Source organism: Heterodontus francisci, chromosome 35, assembly GCF_036365525.1.
Source record: "Heterodontus francisci isolate sHetFra1 chromosome 35, sHetFra1.hap1, whole genome shotgun sequence".
NCBI classification, from domain to species: Eukaryota; Metazoa; Chordata; class Chondrichthyes; order Heterodontiformes; family Heterodontidae; genus Heterodontus; species Heterodontus francisci.
The window spans coordinates 56,862,832-56,880,872 of NC_090405.1; the positions used below are offsets into that span (position 1 = coordinate 56,862,832).

The 18,041-nt window shown below is 46.5% G+C and overlaps 1 protein-coding gene across 5 annotated transcripts in view; it reads right to left on the reverse strand.

Moving 5' to 3' along the window:
- Positions 1-11,058, reverse strand: part of fam189a1 (family with sequence similarity 189 member A1) — a 117,295-nt gene extending 106,237 nt beyond the window's left edge. For 3 of the 5 annotated variants that reach the window (XM_068015676.1, XM_068015675.1, XM_068015677.1), the window contains exons 1-2: positions 10,806-10,893; positions 8,322-8,387 (exon numbers count right to left, since the gene is read on the reverse strand). Coding sequence is in view for 1 of the 5 variants with exons in the window: in XM_068015673.1 (XP_067871774.1) it covers positions 10,806-11,006 (201 nt within the window). In the remaining 4 variants the exon portion in view is untranslated. Of the gene's footprint in view, positions 1-3,858; positions 3,917-8,321; positions 8,388-10,805 lie in introns of all 5 variants that reach the window. The other 2 variants (XM_068015678.1, XM_068015673.1) reach the window with 2 other exon arrangements.
- Between the last annotated feature and the right edge of the window lie 6,983 nt (positions 11,059-18,041).

Consider the following 18,041-nt stretch of genomic DNA (forward strand, 5'->3'; position numbering starts at 1 on the left):
CATTCAAAACTCTGCTACCTGTCTCCAAACTCGCACTAAGTCCTGTTCACCCATCACCCCTGTGCTCACTGGCCTGCATGAGCTCCCAGTCCAGCAATGTCACACTTCAACATTCTTATCCTTGTGTTCAAATCCCTGCATGGTCTCGTTCCTCCCTATCTCTCCAACCTTTATCAGTCCTACAGTCTGACATCTCTGCAGTCCTCCAATTCTGCCCTCCTGATTACTTCTCCCCCTCCCCATTATTGTATCAGCATGTTAGTTTGGATACATTATGTTCTATTTCAAGTCAGTTTATGAATTAAGAAAGTTGCTATTGATAATTAAGGAGGGGATATAATTACATTGGAGGTAGTTCAGGGAAGCTTCACTTCAGGGATGAAGGAGCTGGCTTACAAGGAAAGGTTGAGCAGATTGGGCCTATATTTATTGGAGTGGTAGATGCTGAGAAGATTCTACCCCTCATGGGGGAATCTAGAACTCGGGGGCACAGTTTCAGAATAAGGGTTCTCCCACTTAAGATGGAGATGAGGAGGAATTTCCTCTCTGAGGGTTGTTAATCTTTGGAATTCTTTACCCCAAAGAGCAGTGAGGGCTGGGTCATTGAATATATTCAAGGCTGAATTAGACAGATTTTTGATCTACAAGGGAGCCAAGGGTATTTGTGGGCAGGCAGGAAAATGGAGTTGAGACCATGATCTGATCAGCTGTGATTGTATTGAATGGTGGAGTAGGCTTGCGGGACCGAATGGCCCACTCCTTCTCCGATTTCTTATGTTCTTGTACAGATCTGGAGTTTAATTAATCTATTTGCTGATACTCCTGAACTGAACCTCACTGTTTGTCTCAAAAGCAAATTGCGGATGCTGGAAATCTGAAATATAAACAGAAAATGCTGGAAATAGCAGGTCTGGTAGCATCTGTGGAGAGAGAAACAGAGTTAACGTTTCAGGTCAGTGACAAAACATCTGCCTGACCTGCTGAGTATTTCCTATGATTTCTGTTTTCATCTCACTGCCTTAATCACTATATTTAACAAGAGCTAAATTGGGATTGTATTTAAATTCTCCAGTTGAAATCTCTGCCCATATTGCTGCATGCTGTTGCTCACTGTTTTGTTGAGCAGTTGCCCGGGGCAGATTCAGCCAAAGCCGATAATGAAATCGGAATTTATTAGTCTTCTGCATGGCTGATACTACCTTTGATCTCTTGGTGCTTAGTTTGGCTGCCTTTCAGGACCTGTGTACTGTGATACTGCAAACAGCTGTGCCTCTGATTGTTCTTACGCTGAATTTCAAGGGATAGTGAGAGTGTACAAGATGATTAGAGATGAATAAGGGTAATTTTACCCCTGACTTCTCCACATTTAATTGGGGAACAGACACGGAGTTGAATGAAAATGCAACAATGAGGGGATTGCTTACCTTGTTTTAAATGTCCATGTTCTGAGTTAAATTTTGAGGATTTCAGGGCAGTTTCACACAGCCCTCAGTTGGGACCCAGAGCTTATGCCCCAGGGCAGACTACTGCAGAGGGTGGAGAATTTGAACAGCAATGTCATTCCAACACTGTGTGTACTCGAATATCCACCATTCTTCCCTGAGTCTGAATGTGAGTGACAAACAGGTTCAAAATGGACATCCGCCGTTCAATGAAACTGACCAGTGCTGCCTCGGACAGCAGTTACAAACTGGAACCACCATATATTCTGCACTGGTGAGTATGTTCCTTGCCAGCCTGAATGCTGTCCAGGTCTATCTGCTTGCGGGCATGGATTGCTTCATTTTCTGAGGAGTGGTGAATGGAACTGAACATGTACAATCATCAGCGAACATCCTCACGTATGACCTTATGATGGAGGGAAGATCATTGATGAAGCAGCTGAAGATGGTTGGGGCGAAGATACTAACCTGAGGCACTCCTGCGGTAACGTCCTGGGGCTGAGACAATTGGCCTCCCAACAGCTTCAATCGTCTTCGTTTCTGCTAGGTATGACTCTAGTCAGTGGAGAGATTTTCCCCTTGATTCCCATTGATTTCAATTTTACTGGGGCTGCTTGATGCCACACTTGGTCAAATGCTGCCTTGATGTCGAGGGCAGTCACTCTTACCTCACCTCCAGAATTTTGCTCATTTTTTACATATTGGACCAAGACTGTAATGTGATCTGGAGCCTTTGGTCCTGGCAGAACCCAAATTGAGCATCAGTGAGCTGTTTATTGGTGGGTAGGTGCCACTTGACGCACTGTCCATGACCAGTTCCATCGCTTTGCTGATAATTGAGAGCAGACTGATGGGGTGGTAATTGTCTATACCTCTAGGGCAGTGTATCCTGGCTTTGTATATGAGCACTGCCTGTACCCTTCGGGCAGTGTACCCTGGCTTTGTATATGAGCACTGCCTGTACCCTTCGGGCAGTGTACCCTGGCTTTGTATATGAGCACTGCCTGTACCCTTCGGGCAGTGTATCCTGGCTTTGTATATGAGCACTGCCTGTACCCTTCGGGCAGTGTACCCTGGCTTTGTATATGAGCACTGCCTGTACCCTTCGGGCAGTGTATCCTGGCTTTGTATATGAGCACTGCCTGTACCCTTCGGGCAGTGTACCCTGGCTTTGTATATGAGCACTGCCTGTACCCTTCGGGCAGTGTACCCTGGCTTTGTATATGAGCACTGCCTGTACCCTTCGGGCAGTGTACCCTGGCTTTGTATATGAGCACTGCCTGTACCCTTCGGGCAGTGTACCCTGGCTTTGTATATGAGCACTGTGCCAAGCTCATGGGAAGTGCAGCAATGGAAATACAAATATAAACTGAAGAGTTATTAACAAAAAATTTAAAAGACAGGTGCACTTGCTTTCAACAAGCTAGAGGACAAAGTCACATGACATCCACCTTCTCCTGCACTGAAATATGTCTGCTCGAACTAAAACTCATCTGCGTTGAAATTGTAAACACATGGATGTGAGCTATACACAAAGACAAGCTAAAACATAGGCATTCGCAGACACCCCGTCTCCAGCTACAACCACCACAATAAAGTGTGAAAATACCTCATCTTATCAAAACAGATTGCCATCAAAAGCTATTGTATAGCCCTTCAGTAACTGCAACCTAAAGTCATATGGGTGAGACTAACACTAAATGAGTTTACCTTGAAAGGTAACCTTTTTTTGGAGAACATCAGGACATCAGTCAGAAATCTCCAGCCACAGAGAGAACATCGAAAGCCATCTTCAATTCCAGCACAAGGCTGAGAGAGAGAGAGAGATCATTTCCAGCGAAGACAGTTGAACCCTGCTCAGACAAGTTTGCAACCAAGTGGAGCAGAGAAATAAGAGAGTGACTTTTAAACAATTCCTCCACCGGTGAAAAGTGAACTAAGAAATACCAGCACTATCTTCAAACTGAAGTGTTGATTGCCAGAAGACTTCAACATCCCAGCAAATGAGAGACAACCAACAAACAGGCCTGCCAACTTTAAAAACTTAATTTCCAAGAGGATCCCACTCTTAATGCCTCTTACCCTATACCTTCTGTATCTTTTTCTTGAGTGTGCATGTGAGAGTGAATGTGTATGTGGGTGATGTTGCAATCATTTCTGATGATTATTGTTCAATAAATATTTAATCTTCTGTTTCAAACCTATGAGAAAACCTGTCACTGTCTGTTTATTTGGCAAGCAAAGCACAGTGTCTGAAACACTAGTTTAACAAAAACACTATCTGTGGTCAGTTGAGAGGTGACAAGTGGAAATGAGTCACTCCATTTCCCACCTGTCCGTAACAATTGGGAGCTCTGAGCTGGGATTTTGGAGCATTAAGATAAAATAGGGATTTGGAAATGAGAGGAAAATTTACCTCGAAAACTGTGGAAAATTAAACAAACAAGTTTTCTCGTATCCTTTTCTCTATGGTGCTAGAAATAAAAGACATGGCCACATTTAATGCTGAGGAGTTTCTAGAGCAGTGAGACATAACCCATGATAAATTAAAAACCCTTGCTACCCAGGTGGGAGTCACTTTCAAGCACAAGGCAAAAAAACCACGAAAAATTTGAAAGAGGTAATTCTATTCGAAGAATTTAAAAATAGCATCCCAATTAACAGAAGGAACCATATTGAGGAGCAAAGAATTACAAGGATGAGAGAAGTCGCTGCCATGACAGACAACTGAGCTTATTCATAAACCCTTTTCACAGGGAAAGTCCTTCCATAATAATTCCCAGAGGTTTGGAAAGGACAGAAAGTGGGAAAGTGATATGAGATGGGGTGCTAGTGAGAGGGAAACAAAAGGTGAGCATGTAAGAAGCCCTCCACCAGTAAGGAAAGCAGATGCAGAGGGCAGGAATGTTTTCCACAGACCTGTGTATTCCCATTGCAGTAAAACAGGGCATTGAAAGCTGACTGCTGGAAGTTAAAGTTAATTTTGTAGGAGTTTACAAGGCTAGCTAAGAAAAGGGTGCCCAAGCAGGTAACCAGGCAGACAGGCTTGTGGCCCCAGCCACGGCAATGAACCCCTTTAAGAATACCACCGTAGGTGCGGCAGAAGTGGAGAAAATTCCTGGTGGCGATCAGGATTTTGTTTTAAAGGGAGAGGTGTCCCCATATCACTCTAGTGAGACAGGCAAACCCATTGTCCTGCTTCAAGATACAGGGGTCACACAATTCATAGTGCTGCATCAGAAAATGGCCTTCCCACCAGAGAGCCCTCTAAAAGCGACGGTCTGGCTAAAGGGATTGAGGGAGGATACATGTCTGTACCCCTGTATTGGATCCACTTGCAGTACAACCTAGTTTCTGGACTTGTTACTGTAGGGATTGTCCCTAGTTTACCTGTGGCCAGAATAGACTTGCTAGTCAGCAATGATTTGGCTGGGGGTAAGGTGGTAGCAGCCCCAGTGGTCTTAGGCCAGCCAAATGAGGCCAGGGAGACAGAACAAATACAGGAAGAAGTCCCCGGAATCTTTCCTGCCTGTGTGGTAACCAGGGCCATGGCCAAGCAAGCTTCCCAGAGAGAGCTGAGCCAGTAATTCAGTCAGATGACTCTGAGGGCTGGCTGGCTGAAACATGTTTTGGAGATTCTGGCGAAGTATACAGTAGACCCTCCTTATTTGAAGCCCAGCAGGCAGGCCCTGATGTGAAAAGGATAGCACAGACAGCCTATTCTGAGGCAGAGGCAGAGAAACTGCCTTTGTGTTACTATTTTAAAAATTAAATCCTAATGAGAAAATGGAGACCTCCACAGCGAACCGCAGAGGAGGAGTGGACAGTAGTTCACCAAATTGTAGTCTCCCCTAAATATCACAGAGAGATTCTGCGAATTGCACATGAAATCCCTATGGCTGGGCACGTAGGTATCAGAAAGACCCAGGCCCGGAGTAGTTGACACTTTTCCTGGCCAGAAATCCACAAAGATGTGGTTACGTTTTGTTGGACCTGCCATACCTGCCAGGTTGTTTGGAACCACAACCTACAATCAAATCTGCTCCACTGATTCCAATTTCAATTCCTGCTTTTGAGGAACCTTTCAGAACAGCTCTAATTGATTGCGTGGGACCCCTACCCAAAACCAGGACAGGTTATCAATACCTTTTAACCATCATGGATATGGCCATCCGATTCCCAGAGGCCATACCCTTGAGGAAAATTACTGCCAAAGCATTGGCTGAGGGATTAACCCTCACCCGATGCAGACTCCCCAGAGAAATACAGTCTTGATCAGGGAACCAATTTCATATCCCGAATGCTTCAGGAGGTCGTTCAAAGCCTTGGTATTGACCAGCTGAAATCTTCAGCGGCACAGTGGCGCAGTGGTTAGCACCGCAGCCTCACAGCTCCAGGGACCCGGGTTCGATTCCGGGTACTGCCTGTGTGGAGTTTTCAAGTTCTCCCTGTGTCTGCGTGGGTTTTCTCCGGGTGCTCCGGTTTCCTCCCACAAGCCAAAAGACTTGCAGGTTGATAGGTAAATTGGCCATTATAAATTGTCACTAGTATAGGTAGGTGGTAGGGAAATATAGGAACAGGTGGGGATGTTTGGTAGGAATATGGGATTAGTGTAGGATTAGTATAAGTGGGTGGTTGATGTTCGGCACAGACTCGGTGGGCCGAAGGGCCTGTTTCAGTGTTGTATCTCTAAAAAAAAATATCACTCACAATCACAAGGGGCTCTGGAACACTACCATCAAACCCCGGGCATCTTGATCTGAATACCCCAATAACTGGGACAAAGGAGTAATTTTCTTGTTGTTCTCTACCAGGGATTCCCCCAATGAACTTTAGCCCATTCAAATTGATTTTTGGACATGAGGTGAGAGGCCCCCTAATATTGATCCTAGAACAAAGGGAGGAGACCTCATTACTAAATTGTGTGTCCATCTTGCGGGAAAGACTTTTCCAAGCCTGTGTGGTAACAAAGGAACACCTCAAAACCACTTAGGAAAAAATGAAAAGGCAGACAGATAAGAAAACTACAGTTTGTGAGTTTAAACCAGGAAAACAGGTTCTGGTCCTGTTACCCTTGCAGGGCAAACCTCTAAAGACAGGTATAGTGGCCTATATAGTGTAGGGAAAAGGGAGAACTATGTAAACTACTTAATTATTACACCGGACAGGAGGAAAAAACCAAAAACTGCTATGTTGACATGTTACAAAAGATACCATAGGTGAGAACCGGACAGACCAGTGAGTGTGTGCCAGGCTGTAAAAGCAGTAGAGGAGCAGAGCAGTAGCATGAATGAACTGAACGAGGAAGAGAACCCTGAAAATTCTAAAATTGAAATGGCAAACTCCGCACAGGCAGGACCCAGAACTGGTTGCTGGAGCTGTGAGGCTGCAGTGCTAACCACTGCACCACTCCTTAATATTCTTATTCTTTTATTCTTATTGAACACAAGAAATAGGAGCAGGAGTAGACAATATGGCCCATCGAGCCTGCTCCACCATTCAAAACAATCATGGCTGATTCAACTCCACTTTCCCGCCCACTCACCATATCCCTTGATTCCCTGACAGACCAAAAATCCCAGCCTTAAATGTATTCAATGACGGAGCATCCACAACCTTCTGGGGTAGAGAATTCCAAAGATTCACAACCCTTTGAGTGAAGTAATTTATCCTCAGCTCAGTCCTAAATCATTGGCCCCTTATCCTGAGACTGTGCCCCCATGTTTTAGATTCCCTAAAGTGGGAAGATGAGTGGAAACAATCTCTCAGCGTCTACCCTATCCAGCCCCTTTAGAATCTTAAACAAAAACAAGAAATGCTGGAATCACTCAGCAGGTCTGGCAGCATCTGTGGAAAGAGAAGCAGAGTTAACGTTTCGGGTCAGTGACCCTTCTTCGGTTCCGAACGGTCACTGACCTGAAACGTTAACTCTGCTTCTCTTTCCACAGATGCTGCCAGACCTGCTGAGTGATTCCAGCATTTCTTGTTTTTGTTTCAGATTTCCGGCATCCGCAGTATTTTGCTTTTCTTTAGAATCTTATATGTTTCAATGAGATCACCTCTCATTCTTCTAAACTCCAGAGAATACAGGCCCAATTTACTCAGCCTCTCATCATAGGACAACCCCCTCATCCCAGGGACCAATCTAACAAATCTTTGCTGCACTGCCTCCAGTGCAAGTATATCCTTTCTTAAATGTGGAAAACAAAACTGCACACAATATTCCAGATGCGGTCTGACTAAAACTCTGTACAATTGCAGCAATACTTCCTTATTCCTGTACTCCAATCCCCTTGCAATAAAGGCCAACATGCCTTTTGCCTTCCTAATTGCTTGTTGTTCCTGCATCTTAACTTTCTGTATTCCTTATACAAGCACACCCAAGTCTCTTTGAACATCGACACTTACAAGTTGTACATCTTTTTAAAAATATTCTGCTTTTCTATTCTTACGACCAAAGTGCATAACTTCACAATTCCCTACATTATACTCCATCTGCCATCTTGTTGCCACTCACTTAGCCGTCTATATTGTAGATTAGTATGGAAATATGAACTCGGAAAATGCCGAGAAGCGAGGCATCATTTTTAAATAATGTAAGGTTGGAGCTTAAAGCACAGATTTGCGAAAAATATTTGTCACAGGTATTGGTAGAACAGTAATGTAATTATATGTATGGAGTGTACTGTCATTATATATAGTAATTTTGAGGGATCAGCTTCACTTCACCCTCAAGGTGGGGTTCGTATAGAAGTATGAATTCAGAAAATGCTGAGATGCGAGGCATAATTTTTAAATAATGTAAGATTCCGATGTATGGAGGACGGTGGAAAGAAATGTCAATCTGTTATAAAAGTTTAGGTCAGGAAGTATTCTTACCTATGTCTGCTTGGATAAGCATTTCCGTCTGCAGAACTATGTTAACTATGTTATCGAAAGGATCTCCTGCTTAGGAAAGAAAAACACCATGCATGGGGGACACGTAAATTTACAATACAGTAACGGACAAATAATGGTAAAATAATCAGTTCAATAAAAAAAAGTAAACAAATCAGGTTAGCTAAGATGAGGCTTCACCCTACTCAAGGGTAAACTAATCAGTCACCTAATACACACAAGGCTGGACTCAAAAAGGGTATAAGAAGAAGAGTCTTGTGACCCTCAACACACAACCAAGAGAAGAGGAGATAGACTATGATCGACAAGAACGCAGCAACAAGAAGAACAGAGAAGGAGACAGTACCCCACTGGTTATGTTAGAGCTGTATAAAATGCTAGTTAGGCCACAGCTGGAGTACTGTGTACAGTTCTGGACACCACACAAAAGGAAGGATGTGATTGCACTGGAGAGGGTGCAGAGGAGATTCACCAGGATGTTGCCTGGGCTGGAGCATTTCAGCTATGAAGAGAGACTGGATAGACTGGGGTTGTTTTCCTTAGAGCAGAGAAGGCTGAGGGGGAACCTGATTGAGGTATACAAAATTCTGAGGGGCATAGATAGGGTAGATAGGAAGAAACTTTTTCCCTTAACAGAGGGGTCAATAACCAGGGGGCATAGATTTAAGGTAAGGGGCAGGAGGTTTAGAAGGGATTTGAGGAAAAATCTTTTCACCCAGAGAGTGGTTGGAATCTGGAACACACTGTCTGAAGGGGTGGTAGAGGCAGGAACCCTCACAACATTTAAGAAGTATTTAGATGAGCACTTGAAACGCCATAGCATACAAGGCTACGGGCCAAGTGTGGGAAAATAGGATTAGATTGGATGGGTGCTTGATGGTCGGCGCAGACGCGTTGGGCCGAAGGGCCTGTTTCTGTGCTGTATGACTCTATAACTGGAGAGTCCGGAGCTGGTGTTGTAACAACCGCCTTGCTGAGTACCATTTTGTTATACTGCTTGCGCTTCCATTTAATAAACTTACTACAGCTTATACCAAATGCCTCGTACCCGGAGTGGTCAGTGACTAGTCACAACTAAAGGTTCCAAACGTTGACTCGAACTTACACTATCTCGTTGCAGCCTCTCTGTGTCCTCCCCACAGCTTACCATTCCGAGTAGCTTTGTATCATCAACAAACTTAGACACATTACTCTCTGGGGTGTCTGAGGCCTAAACCGGGTGTTTATGAAGACTCCCCACCCACCTGCTGGCTCAATTCCTCCCCGCCAACGCGTCAGCTCCACTCCTCTCCTGCACTCGGCGGTTTCTTACCTGCTGCGGATCTGACAGGACTGCCTCCATCCAGTTCCAGCATCTGCACATTCTCCAGTCACCGCCCGCACTGCACACGCTCCAGTCACTGCCCGCACTGTACACTCTCCAGTCACCGCCCACGCATGCTACAGTCACCACCCACGCTGCGCATGCTACAGTCATCGCTGGCGAGCTCCTAGTCGCTCGCCATCAACGTGTTGCCGATCTGAGTTACATCATGGCTGACCTGTCCCTTAACTTCATCGGCCCATCTTGATTCAGTGACCCTTAATACCCTTGCCAAACAAAAATCTATCAATCTCAGTTTTGGAGTTTTCAATTGACCCCCAGCCTCAACAATTTTTAGGGTGAGTGTTCCAGATTTCCTCTACCCTTTATGTGAAGAAGTGCTTTCTAACATTACCCCTGAAAGAATATCTCCAATTTTAAGTTCATGCCCCCTGATTCTGGACTCTCCCACCAAAGTAAATAGCTTCTCTATCAATCCTATCAAATTCCATTATAATTTGAAATACTTCAATTGGATCTTCCCTTAATCTTCTATATTCAAGGGAATACAAGCCTAGCGTGTGCAACACATCCTATAATTTAACCCGCTAGGTCCTGGTATCGTTCTAGTGAATCTGCAGTGTAACCTCCATAGCCAAATAGCCTTCCTCAAGTGCAGTTGCCAGAACTATACAGTATACTCGAGATAGGGTCTATGATTACTTAGTACAACTAAAGTATAAGCGCAGGGCAATGGACAGCTACTTCAAAGAGCAAGCACAGGCACTATGGGCTGAATGGTCTCCTTCTGTGCTGCATTCTATGATTAATTCTATGCTGGAACTTCTTGCCCTTTGTATTTCAGTTTCTCGTGAGTTAAAGACCAACATTCCCTCAGCCTTTTTCAATGATCTTTGTAGTTGGACAGTAGTTTGGAGTGATTTTTACACATGGATCTCTGAACCTTTCTGCCCATCCACTGTTCCTATCTTCTCACTCTTTGGAAACGATTCCCATGTGATTTTCTGAAATCCGGAGCGGATTATCTCACACTTTGCCAAGTTAAACCCACCTGCCACAGTTTTGCCCCCTCACTCGACCCCTCATGTCCCGGGTAAACTGACTAACCGAGTCTGACCTGGGTTCAGCTGTGGGTCACTCACCGAAAATCCGGCCCAGAATGGGCACGAGTGCCGGACCCGGGCTGAGGTGGTGAGGGCCAGAGCGGCGAAGCTCACGGCGACGATCAGACATCCGAGCGCCATCTGCGCGGCGCCAAGAGGCAGCATCAAGCGGGCCCGGGCCCGGAGCCGGAGCCGGGAGTCGGCGGGGCCCAGTGAGCGGGAGCAGCGGCCGTCGGGCATCGCCAGAGCGGAGAGACTGGCAGCGGGGGCGCGCCTCGGGAGCGGGGAGACTGGCAGCGGGGGCGCGCCTCGGGAGCGGGGAGACTGGCAGCGGGGGGCGCGCCTCGGGAGCGGGGAGACTGGCAGCGGGGGCGCGCCTCGGGAGCGGGGAGACTGGCAGCGGGGGCGCGCCTCGGGAGCGGGGAGACTGGCAGCGGGGGCGCGCCTCGTGAGCGGGGAGACTGGCGGCGGGGGCGCGCCTCGGGAGCGGGGAGACTGGCAGCGGGGGGCGCCTCGGGAGCGGAGAGACGGGCGGCGGGGGCGCGCCTCGGGAGCGGGGAGACTGGCAGCGGGGGCGCGCCTCGGGAGCGGAGAGACGGGCGGCGGGGGCGCGCGGCAGGAGCGGAGAGACGGGCGGCGGGGGCGCGCGGCAGGAGCGGAGACGGGCGGCGGGGACGCGCAGCGGGAGCGGAGAGGCGGGCGGCGGGGGCGCGCAGCGGGACCGGAGAGACGGGCGGCGGGGGCGCGCGGCAGGAGCGGAGACGGGCGGCGGGGACGCGCAGCGGGAGCGGAGAGGCGGGCGGCGGGGGCGCGCAGCGGGACCGGAGAGACGGGCGGCGGGGGCGCGCGACGGGAGCGGAGAGACGGGCGGCGGGGACGCGCGGCAGGAGCGGAGACGGGCGGCGGGGACGCGCGGCGGCGCCTGTTGGTTGCCATGAGTAACGGGGCCTTCAGTCAGGTGCAGGTTGAGCCGCGGCTCCGGGTCCGTGAGGAATCCCGGCTGGGAAGCTGCACAATCCCATGCACTGGCCCGGTGGTAAATTAGTCCAATATTAATTTGCTGTTTGTATTTTTGCCGACTTTTAACTGGCCGATCGGATTGGGAGCATTAATTTAAGAGAAGTAGATTTGTAATTATACCTTTGGCAAAATCTAAATTTCTATCACTCTTGGTTACTTTTTTATCACGGAATAAATTCCAGTTACTTGATGATAAATCAAAGAATTTAGTAAGAACACTGGATACAGATGATGCTTTTTGTTCACAACACTGACAATTATTATTATTTATGCCGATAAACTGCCAGTTGTTTCACACTCTCTCAACTGCTGAGATTTGCTGCGAACAAAACCTCAAAGAGGAGACATTCCTCAATGTTAACAAAACCCCCAAATTAATGGCTGGTGTTTACACTCAGCAGAGTCTCTCCCTCCAGAGCCCAGACGACTGGGGTCAGTAACTGGTATTTACTGGGGTCAGTAACTGGTGTTTACTGGGGTCAGTAACTGGTGTTTACTGGGGTCAGTAACTGGTGTTTACTGGGGTCAATAACTGGTATTTACTGGGGTCAGTTACTGGTATTTACTGGGGTCAGTAACTGGTGTTTACTGGGGTCAGTTACTGGTATTTACTGGGGTCAGTTACTGGTATTTACTGGGGTCAATAACTGGTATTTACTGGGGTCAGTAACTGGTGTTTACTGGGGTCAGTTACTGGTATTTACTGGGGTCAGTAACTGGTATTTACTGGGGTCAGTAACTGGTATTTACTGGGGTCAGTTACTGGTATTTACTGGGGTCAGTTACTGGTATTTACTGGGGTCAGTTACTGGTATTTACTGGGGTCAATAACTGGTATTTACTGGGGTCAGTAACTGGTGTTTACTGGGGTCAGTAACTGGTGTTTACTGGGGTCAGTAACTGGTGTTTACTGGGGTCAGTAACTGGTATTTACTGGGGTCAGTAACTGGTGTTTACTGGGGTCAGTAACTGGTATTTACTGGGGTCAGTAACTGGTGTTTACTGGGGTCAGTAACTGGTGTTTACTGGGGTCAGTTACTGGTATTTACTGGGGTCAGTAACTGGTATTTACTGGGGTCAGTAACTGGTATTTACTGGGGTCAGTTACTGGTATTTACTGGGGTCAGTTACTGGTATTTACTGGGGTCAGTTACTGGTATTTACTGGGGTCAATAACTGGTATTTACTGGGGTCAGTAACTGGTGTTTACTGGGGTCAGTTACTGGTATTTACTGGGGTCAGTAACTGGTATTTACTGGGGTCAGTTACTGGTATTTACTGGGGTCAGTTACTGGTATTTACTGGGGTCAGTTACTGGTATTTACTGGGGTCAATAACTGGTATTTACTGGGGTCAGTAACTGGTGTTTACTGGGGTCAGTTACTGGTATTTACTGGGGTCAGTTACTGGTATTTACTGGGGTCAGTAACTGGTATTTACTGGGGTCAGTAACTGGTATTTACTGGGGTCAGTAACTGGTGTTTACTGGGGTCAGTAACTGGTATTTACTGGGGTCAGTAACTGGTGTTTACTGGGGTCAGTAACTGGTGTTTACTGGGGTCAGTTACTGGTATTTACTGGGGTCAGTAACTGGTATTTACTGGGGTCAGTTACTGGTGTTTACTGGGGTCAGTAACTGGTGTTTACTGGGGTCAGTAACTGGTGTTTACTGGGGTCAGTTACTGGTATTTACTGGGGTCAGTTACTGGTATTTACTGGGGTCAATAACTGGTATTTACTGGGGTCAGTAACTGGTGTTTACTGGGGTCAGTAACTGGTATTTACTGGGGTCAATAACTGGTGTTTACTGGGGTCAGTAACTGGTGTTTACTGGGGTCAGTAACTGGTGTTTACTGGGGTCAGTTACTGGTATTTACTGGGGTCAGTTACTGGTATTTACTGGGGTCAGTAACTGGTATTTACTGGGGTCAGTAACTGGTATTTACTGGGGTCAGTTACTGGTATTTACTGGGGTCAGTAACTGGTATTTACTGGGGTCAGTAACTGGTGTTTACTGGGGTCAGTAACTGGTGTTTACTGGGGTCAGTTACTGGTATTTACTGGGGTCAGTTACTGGTATTTACTGGGGTCAATAACTGGTGTTTACTGGGGTCAGTTACTGGTGTTTACTGGGGTCAGTAACTGGTATTTACTGGGGTCAGTAACTGGTATTTACTGGGGTCAGTAACTGGTATTTACTGGGGTCAGTTACTGGTATTTACTGGGGTCAGTAACTGGTATTTACTGGGGTCAGTTACTGGTATTTACTGGGGTCAGTAACTGGTGTTTACTGGGGTCAATAACTGGTATTTACTGGGGTCAGTAACTGGTATTTACTGGGGTCAGTAACTGGTATTTACTGGGGTCAGTTACTGGTATTTACTGGGGTCAGTAACTGGTATTTACTGGGGTCAATAACTGGTATTTACTGGGGTCAGTAACTGGTATTTACTGGGGTCAGTAACTGGTATTTACTGGGGTCTGTAACTGGTATTTACTGGGGTCAGTAACTGGTGTTTACTGGGGTCAGTAACTGGTGTTTACTGGGGTCAGTAACTGGTGTTTACTGGGGTCAGTTACTGGTGTTTACTGGGGTCAGTAACTGGTATTTACTGGGGTCAGTTACTGGTATTTACTGGGGTCAGTAACTGGTGTTTACTGGGGTCAATAACTGGTATTTACTGGGGTCAGTAACTGGTATTTACTGGGGTCAGTAACTGGTATTTACTGGGGTCAGTTACTGGTATTTACTGGGGTCAGTAACTGGTATTTACTGGGGTCAATAACTGGTATTTACTGGGGTCAGTAACTGGTATTTACTGGGGTCAGTAACTGGTATTTACTGGGGTCTGTAACTGGTATTTACTGGGGTCAGTAACTGGTGTTTACTGGGGTCAGTAACTGGTGTTTACTGGGGTCAGTAACTGGTGTTTACTGGGGTCAGTTACTGGTGTTTACTGGGGTCAGTAACTGGTGTTTACTGGGGTCAGTAACTGGTATTTACTGGGGTCAGTAACTGGTGTTTACTGGGGTCAATAACTGGTGTTTACTGGGGTCAGTAACTGGTATTTACTGGGGTCAGTAACTGGTGTTTACTGGGGTCAGTAACTGGTGTTTACTGGGGTCAGTTACTGGTGTTTACTGGGGTCAGTTACTGGTATTTACTGGGGTCAGTTACTGGTGTTTACTGGGGTCAGTAACTGGTATTTACTGGGGTCAGTTACTGGTATTTACTGGGGTCAGTAACTGGTGTTTACTGGGGTCAGTTAATGGTATTTACTGGGGTCAGTTACTGGTATTTACTGGGGTCAGTAACTGGTGTTTACTGGGGTCAATAACTGGTGTTTACTGGGGTCAGTAACTGGTGTTTACTGGGGTCAGTAACTGGTATTTACTGGGGTCGTAACTGGTATTTAGTGGGGTCAGTTACTGGTGTTTACTGGGGTCAGTTACTGGTGTTTACTGGGGTCAGTTACTGGTGTTTACTGGGGTCAATAACTGGTGTTTACTGGGGTCAGTTACTGGTGTTTACTGGGGTCAGTTACTGGTGTTTACTGGGGTCAGTAACTGGTATTTACTGGGGTCAGTAACTGGTGTTTACTGGGGTCAGTTACTGGTGTTTACTGGGGTCAGTTACTGGTGTTTACTGGGGTCAATAACTGGTATTTACTGGGGTCAGTTACTGGTGTTTACTGGGGTCAGTAACTGGTATTTACTGGGGTCAGTAACTGGTATTTACTGGGGTCAGTTACTGGTGTTTACTGGGGTCAGTAACTGGTGTTTACTGGGGTCAGTAACTGGTGTTTACTGGGGTCAGTAACTGGTATTTACTGGGGTCAGTAACTGGTATTTACTGGGGTCAGTAACTGGTATTTACTGGGGTCAGTTACTGGTGTTTACTGGGGTCAGTAACTGGTGTTTACTGGGGTCAGTAACTGGTGTTTACTGGGGTCAGTAACTGGTATTTACTGGGGTCAGTAACTGGTGTTTACTGGGGTCAGTAACTGGTGTTTACTGGGGTCAATAACTGGTGTTTACTGGGGTCAGTTACTGGTATTTACTGGGGTCAGTTACTGGTGTTTACTGGGGTCAGTAACTGGTGTTTACTGGGGTCAATAACTGGTGTTTACTGGGGTCAGTAACTGGTGTTTACTGGGGTCAGTAACTGGTGTTTACTGGGGTCAGTAACTGGTATTTACTGGGGTCAATAACTGGTGTTTACTGGGGTCAGTAACTGGTATTTACTGGGGTCAATAACTGGTGTTTACTGGGGTCAGTAACTGGTATTTACTGGGGTCAATAACTGGTGTTTACTGGGGTCAGTAACTGGTGTTTACTGGGGTCAGTAACTGGTGTTTACTGGGGTCAGTAACTGGTATTTACTGGGGTCAGTTACTGGTGTTTACTGGGGTCAGTAACTGGTGTTTACTGGGGTCAGTTACTGGTGTTTACTGGGGTCAGTAACTGGTGTTTACTGGGGTCAATAACTGGTGTTTACTGGGGTCAATAACTGGTATTTACTGGGGTCAGTAACTGGTATTTACTGGGGTCAGTAACTGGTGTTTACTGGGGTCAGTTACTGGTGTTTACTGGGGTCAGTAACTGGTGTTTACTGGGGTCAGTAACTGGTATTTACTGGGGTCAATAACTGGTATTTACTGGGGTCAGTAACTGGTATTTACTGGGGTCAGTAACTGGTATTTACTGGGGTCAGTAACTGGTGTTTACTGGGGTCAGTTACTGGTGTTTACTGGGGTCAGTTACTGGTGTTTACTGGGGTCAATACTGGTATTTACTGGGGTCAGTAACTGGTATTTACTGGGGTCAATAACTGGTGTTTACTGGGGTCAATAACTGGTGTTTACTGGGGTCAATAACTGGTGTTTACTGGGGTCAGTAACTGGTATTTACTGGGGTCAATAACTGGTGTTTACTGGGGTCAGTAACTGGTGTTTACTGGGGTCAGTAACTGGTGTTTACTGGGGTCAATAACTGGTGTTTACTGGGGTCAGTAACTGGTGTTTACTGGGGTCAATAACTGGTGTTTACTGGGGTCAGTAACTGGTGTTTACTGGGGTCAGTAACTGGTGTTTACTGGGGTCAATAACTGGTGTTTACTGGGGTCAGTAACTGGTGTTTACTGGGGTCAATAACTGGTGTTTACTGGGGTCAGTTACTGGTGTTTACTGGGGTCAGTTACTGGTATTTACTGGGGTCAGTAACTGGTGTTTACTGGGGTCAGTAACTGGTGTTTACTGGGGTCAGTAACTGGTGTTTACTGGGGTCAGTTACTGGTGTTTACTGGGGTCAGTTACTGGTGTTTACTGGGGTCAGTAACTGGTATTTACTGGGGTCAGTAACTGGTGTTTACTGGGGTCAGTTACTGGTGTTTACTGGGGTCAGTTACTGGTATTTACTGGGGTCAGTTACTGGTGTTTACTGGGGTCAGTAACTGGTGTTTACTGGGGTCAGTTACTGGTGTTTACTGGGGTCAGTTACTGGTGTTTACTGGGGTCAATAACTGGTATTTACTGGGGTCAGTTACTGGTGTTTACTGGGGTCAGTAACTGGTATTTACTGGGGTCAGTAACTGGTATTTACTGGGGTCAGTTACTGGTGTTTACTGGGGTCAGTAACTGGTGTTTACTGGGGTCAGTAACTGGTGTTTACTGGGGTCAGTAACTGGTATTTACTGGGGTCAGTAACTGGTGTTTACTGGGGTCAGTAACTGGTATTTACTGGGGTCAGTAACTGGTGTTTACTGGGGTCAGTAACTGGTGTTTACTGGGGTCAATAACTGGTGTTTACTGGGGTCAGTTACTGGTATTTACTGGGGTCAGTTACTGGTGTTTACTGGGGTCAGTAACTGGTGTTTACTGGGGTCAATAACTGGTGTTTACTGGGGTCAGTAACTGGTGTTTACTGGGGTCAGTAACTGGTGTTTACTGGGGTCAATAACTGGTGTTTACTGGGGTCAGTAACTGGTGTTTACTGGGGTCAGTAACTGGTATTTACTGGGGTCAATAACTGGTGTTTACTGGGGTCAGTAACTGGTATTTGCTGGGGTCAATAACTGGTGTTTACTGGGGTCAGTAACTGGTGTTTACTGGGGTCAGTAACTGGTGTTTACTGGGGTCAGTAACTGGTATTTACTGGGGTCAGTAACTGGTGTTTACTGGGGTCAGTAACTGGTATTTACTGGGGTCAATAACTGGTGTTTACTGGGGTCAGTAACTGGTATTTACTGGGGTCAAT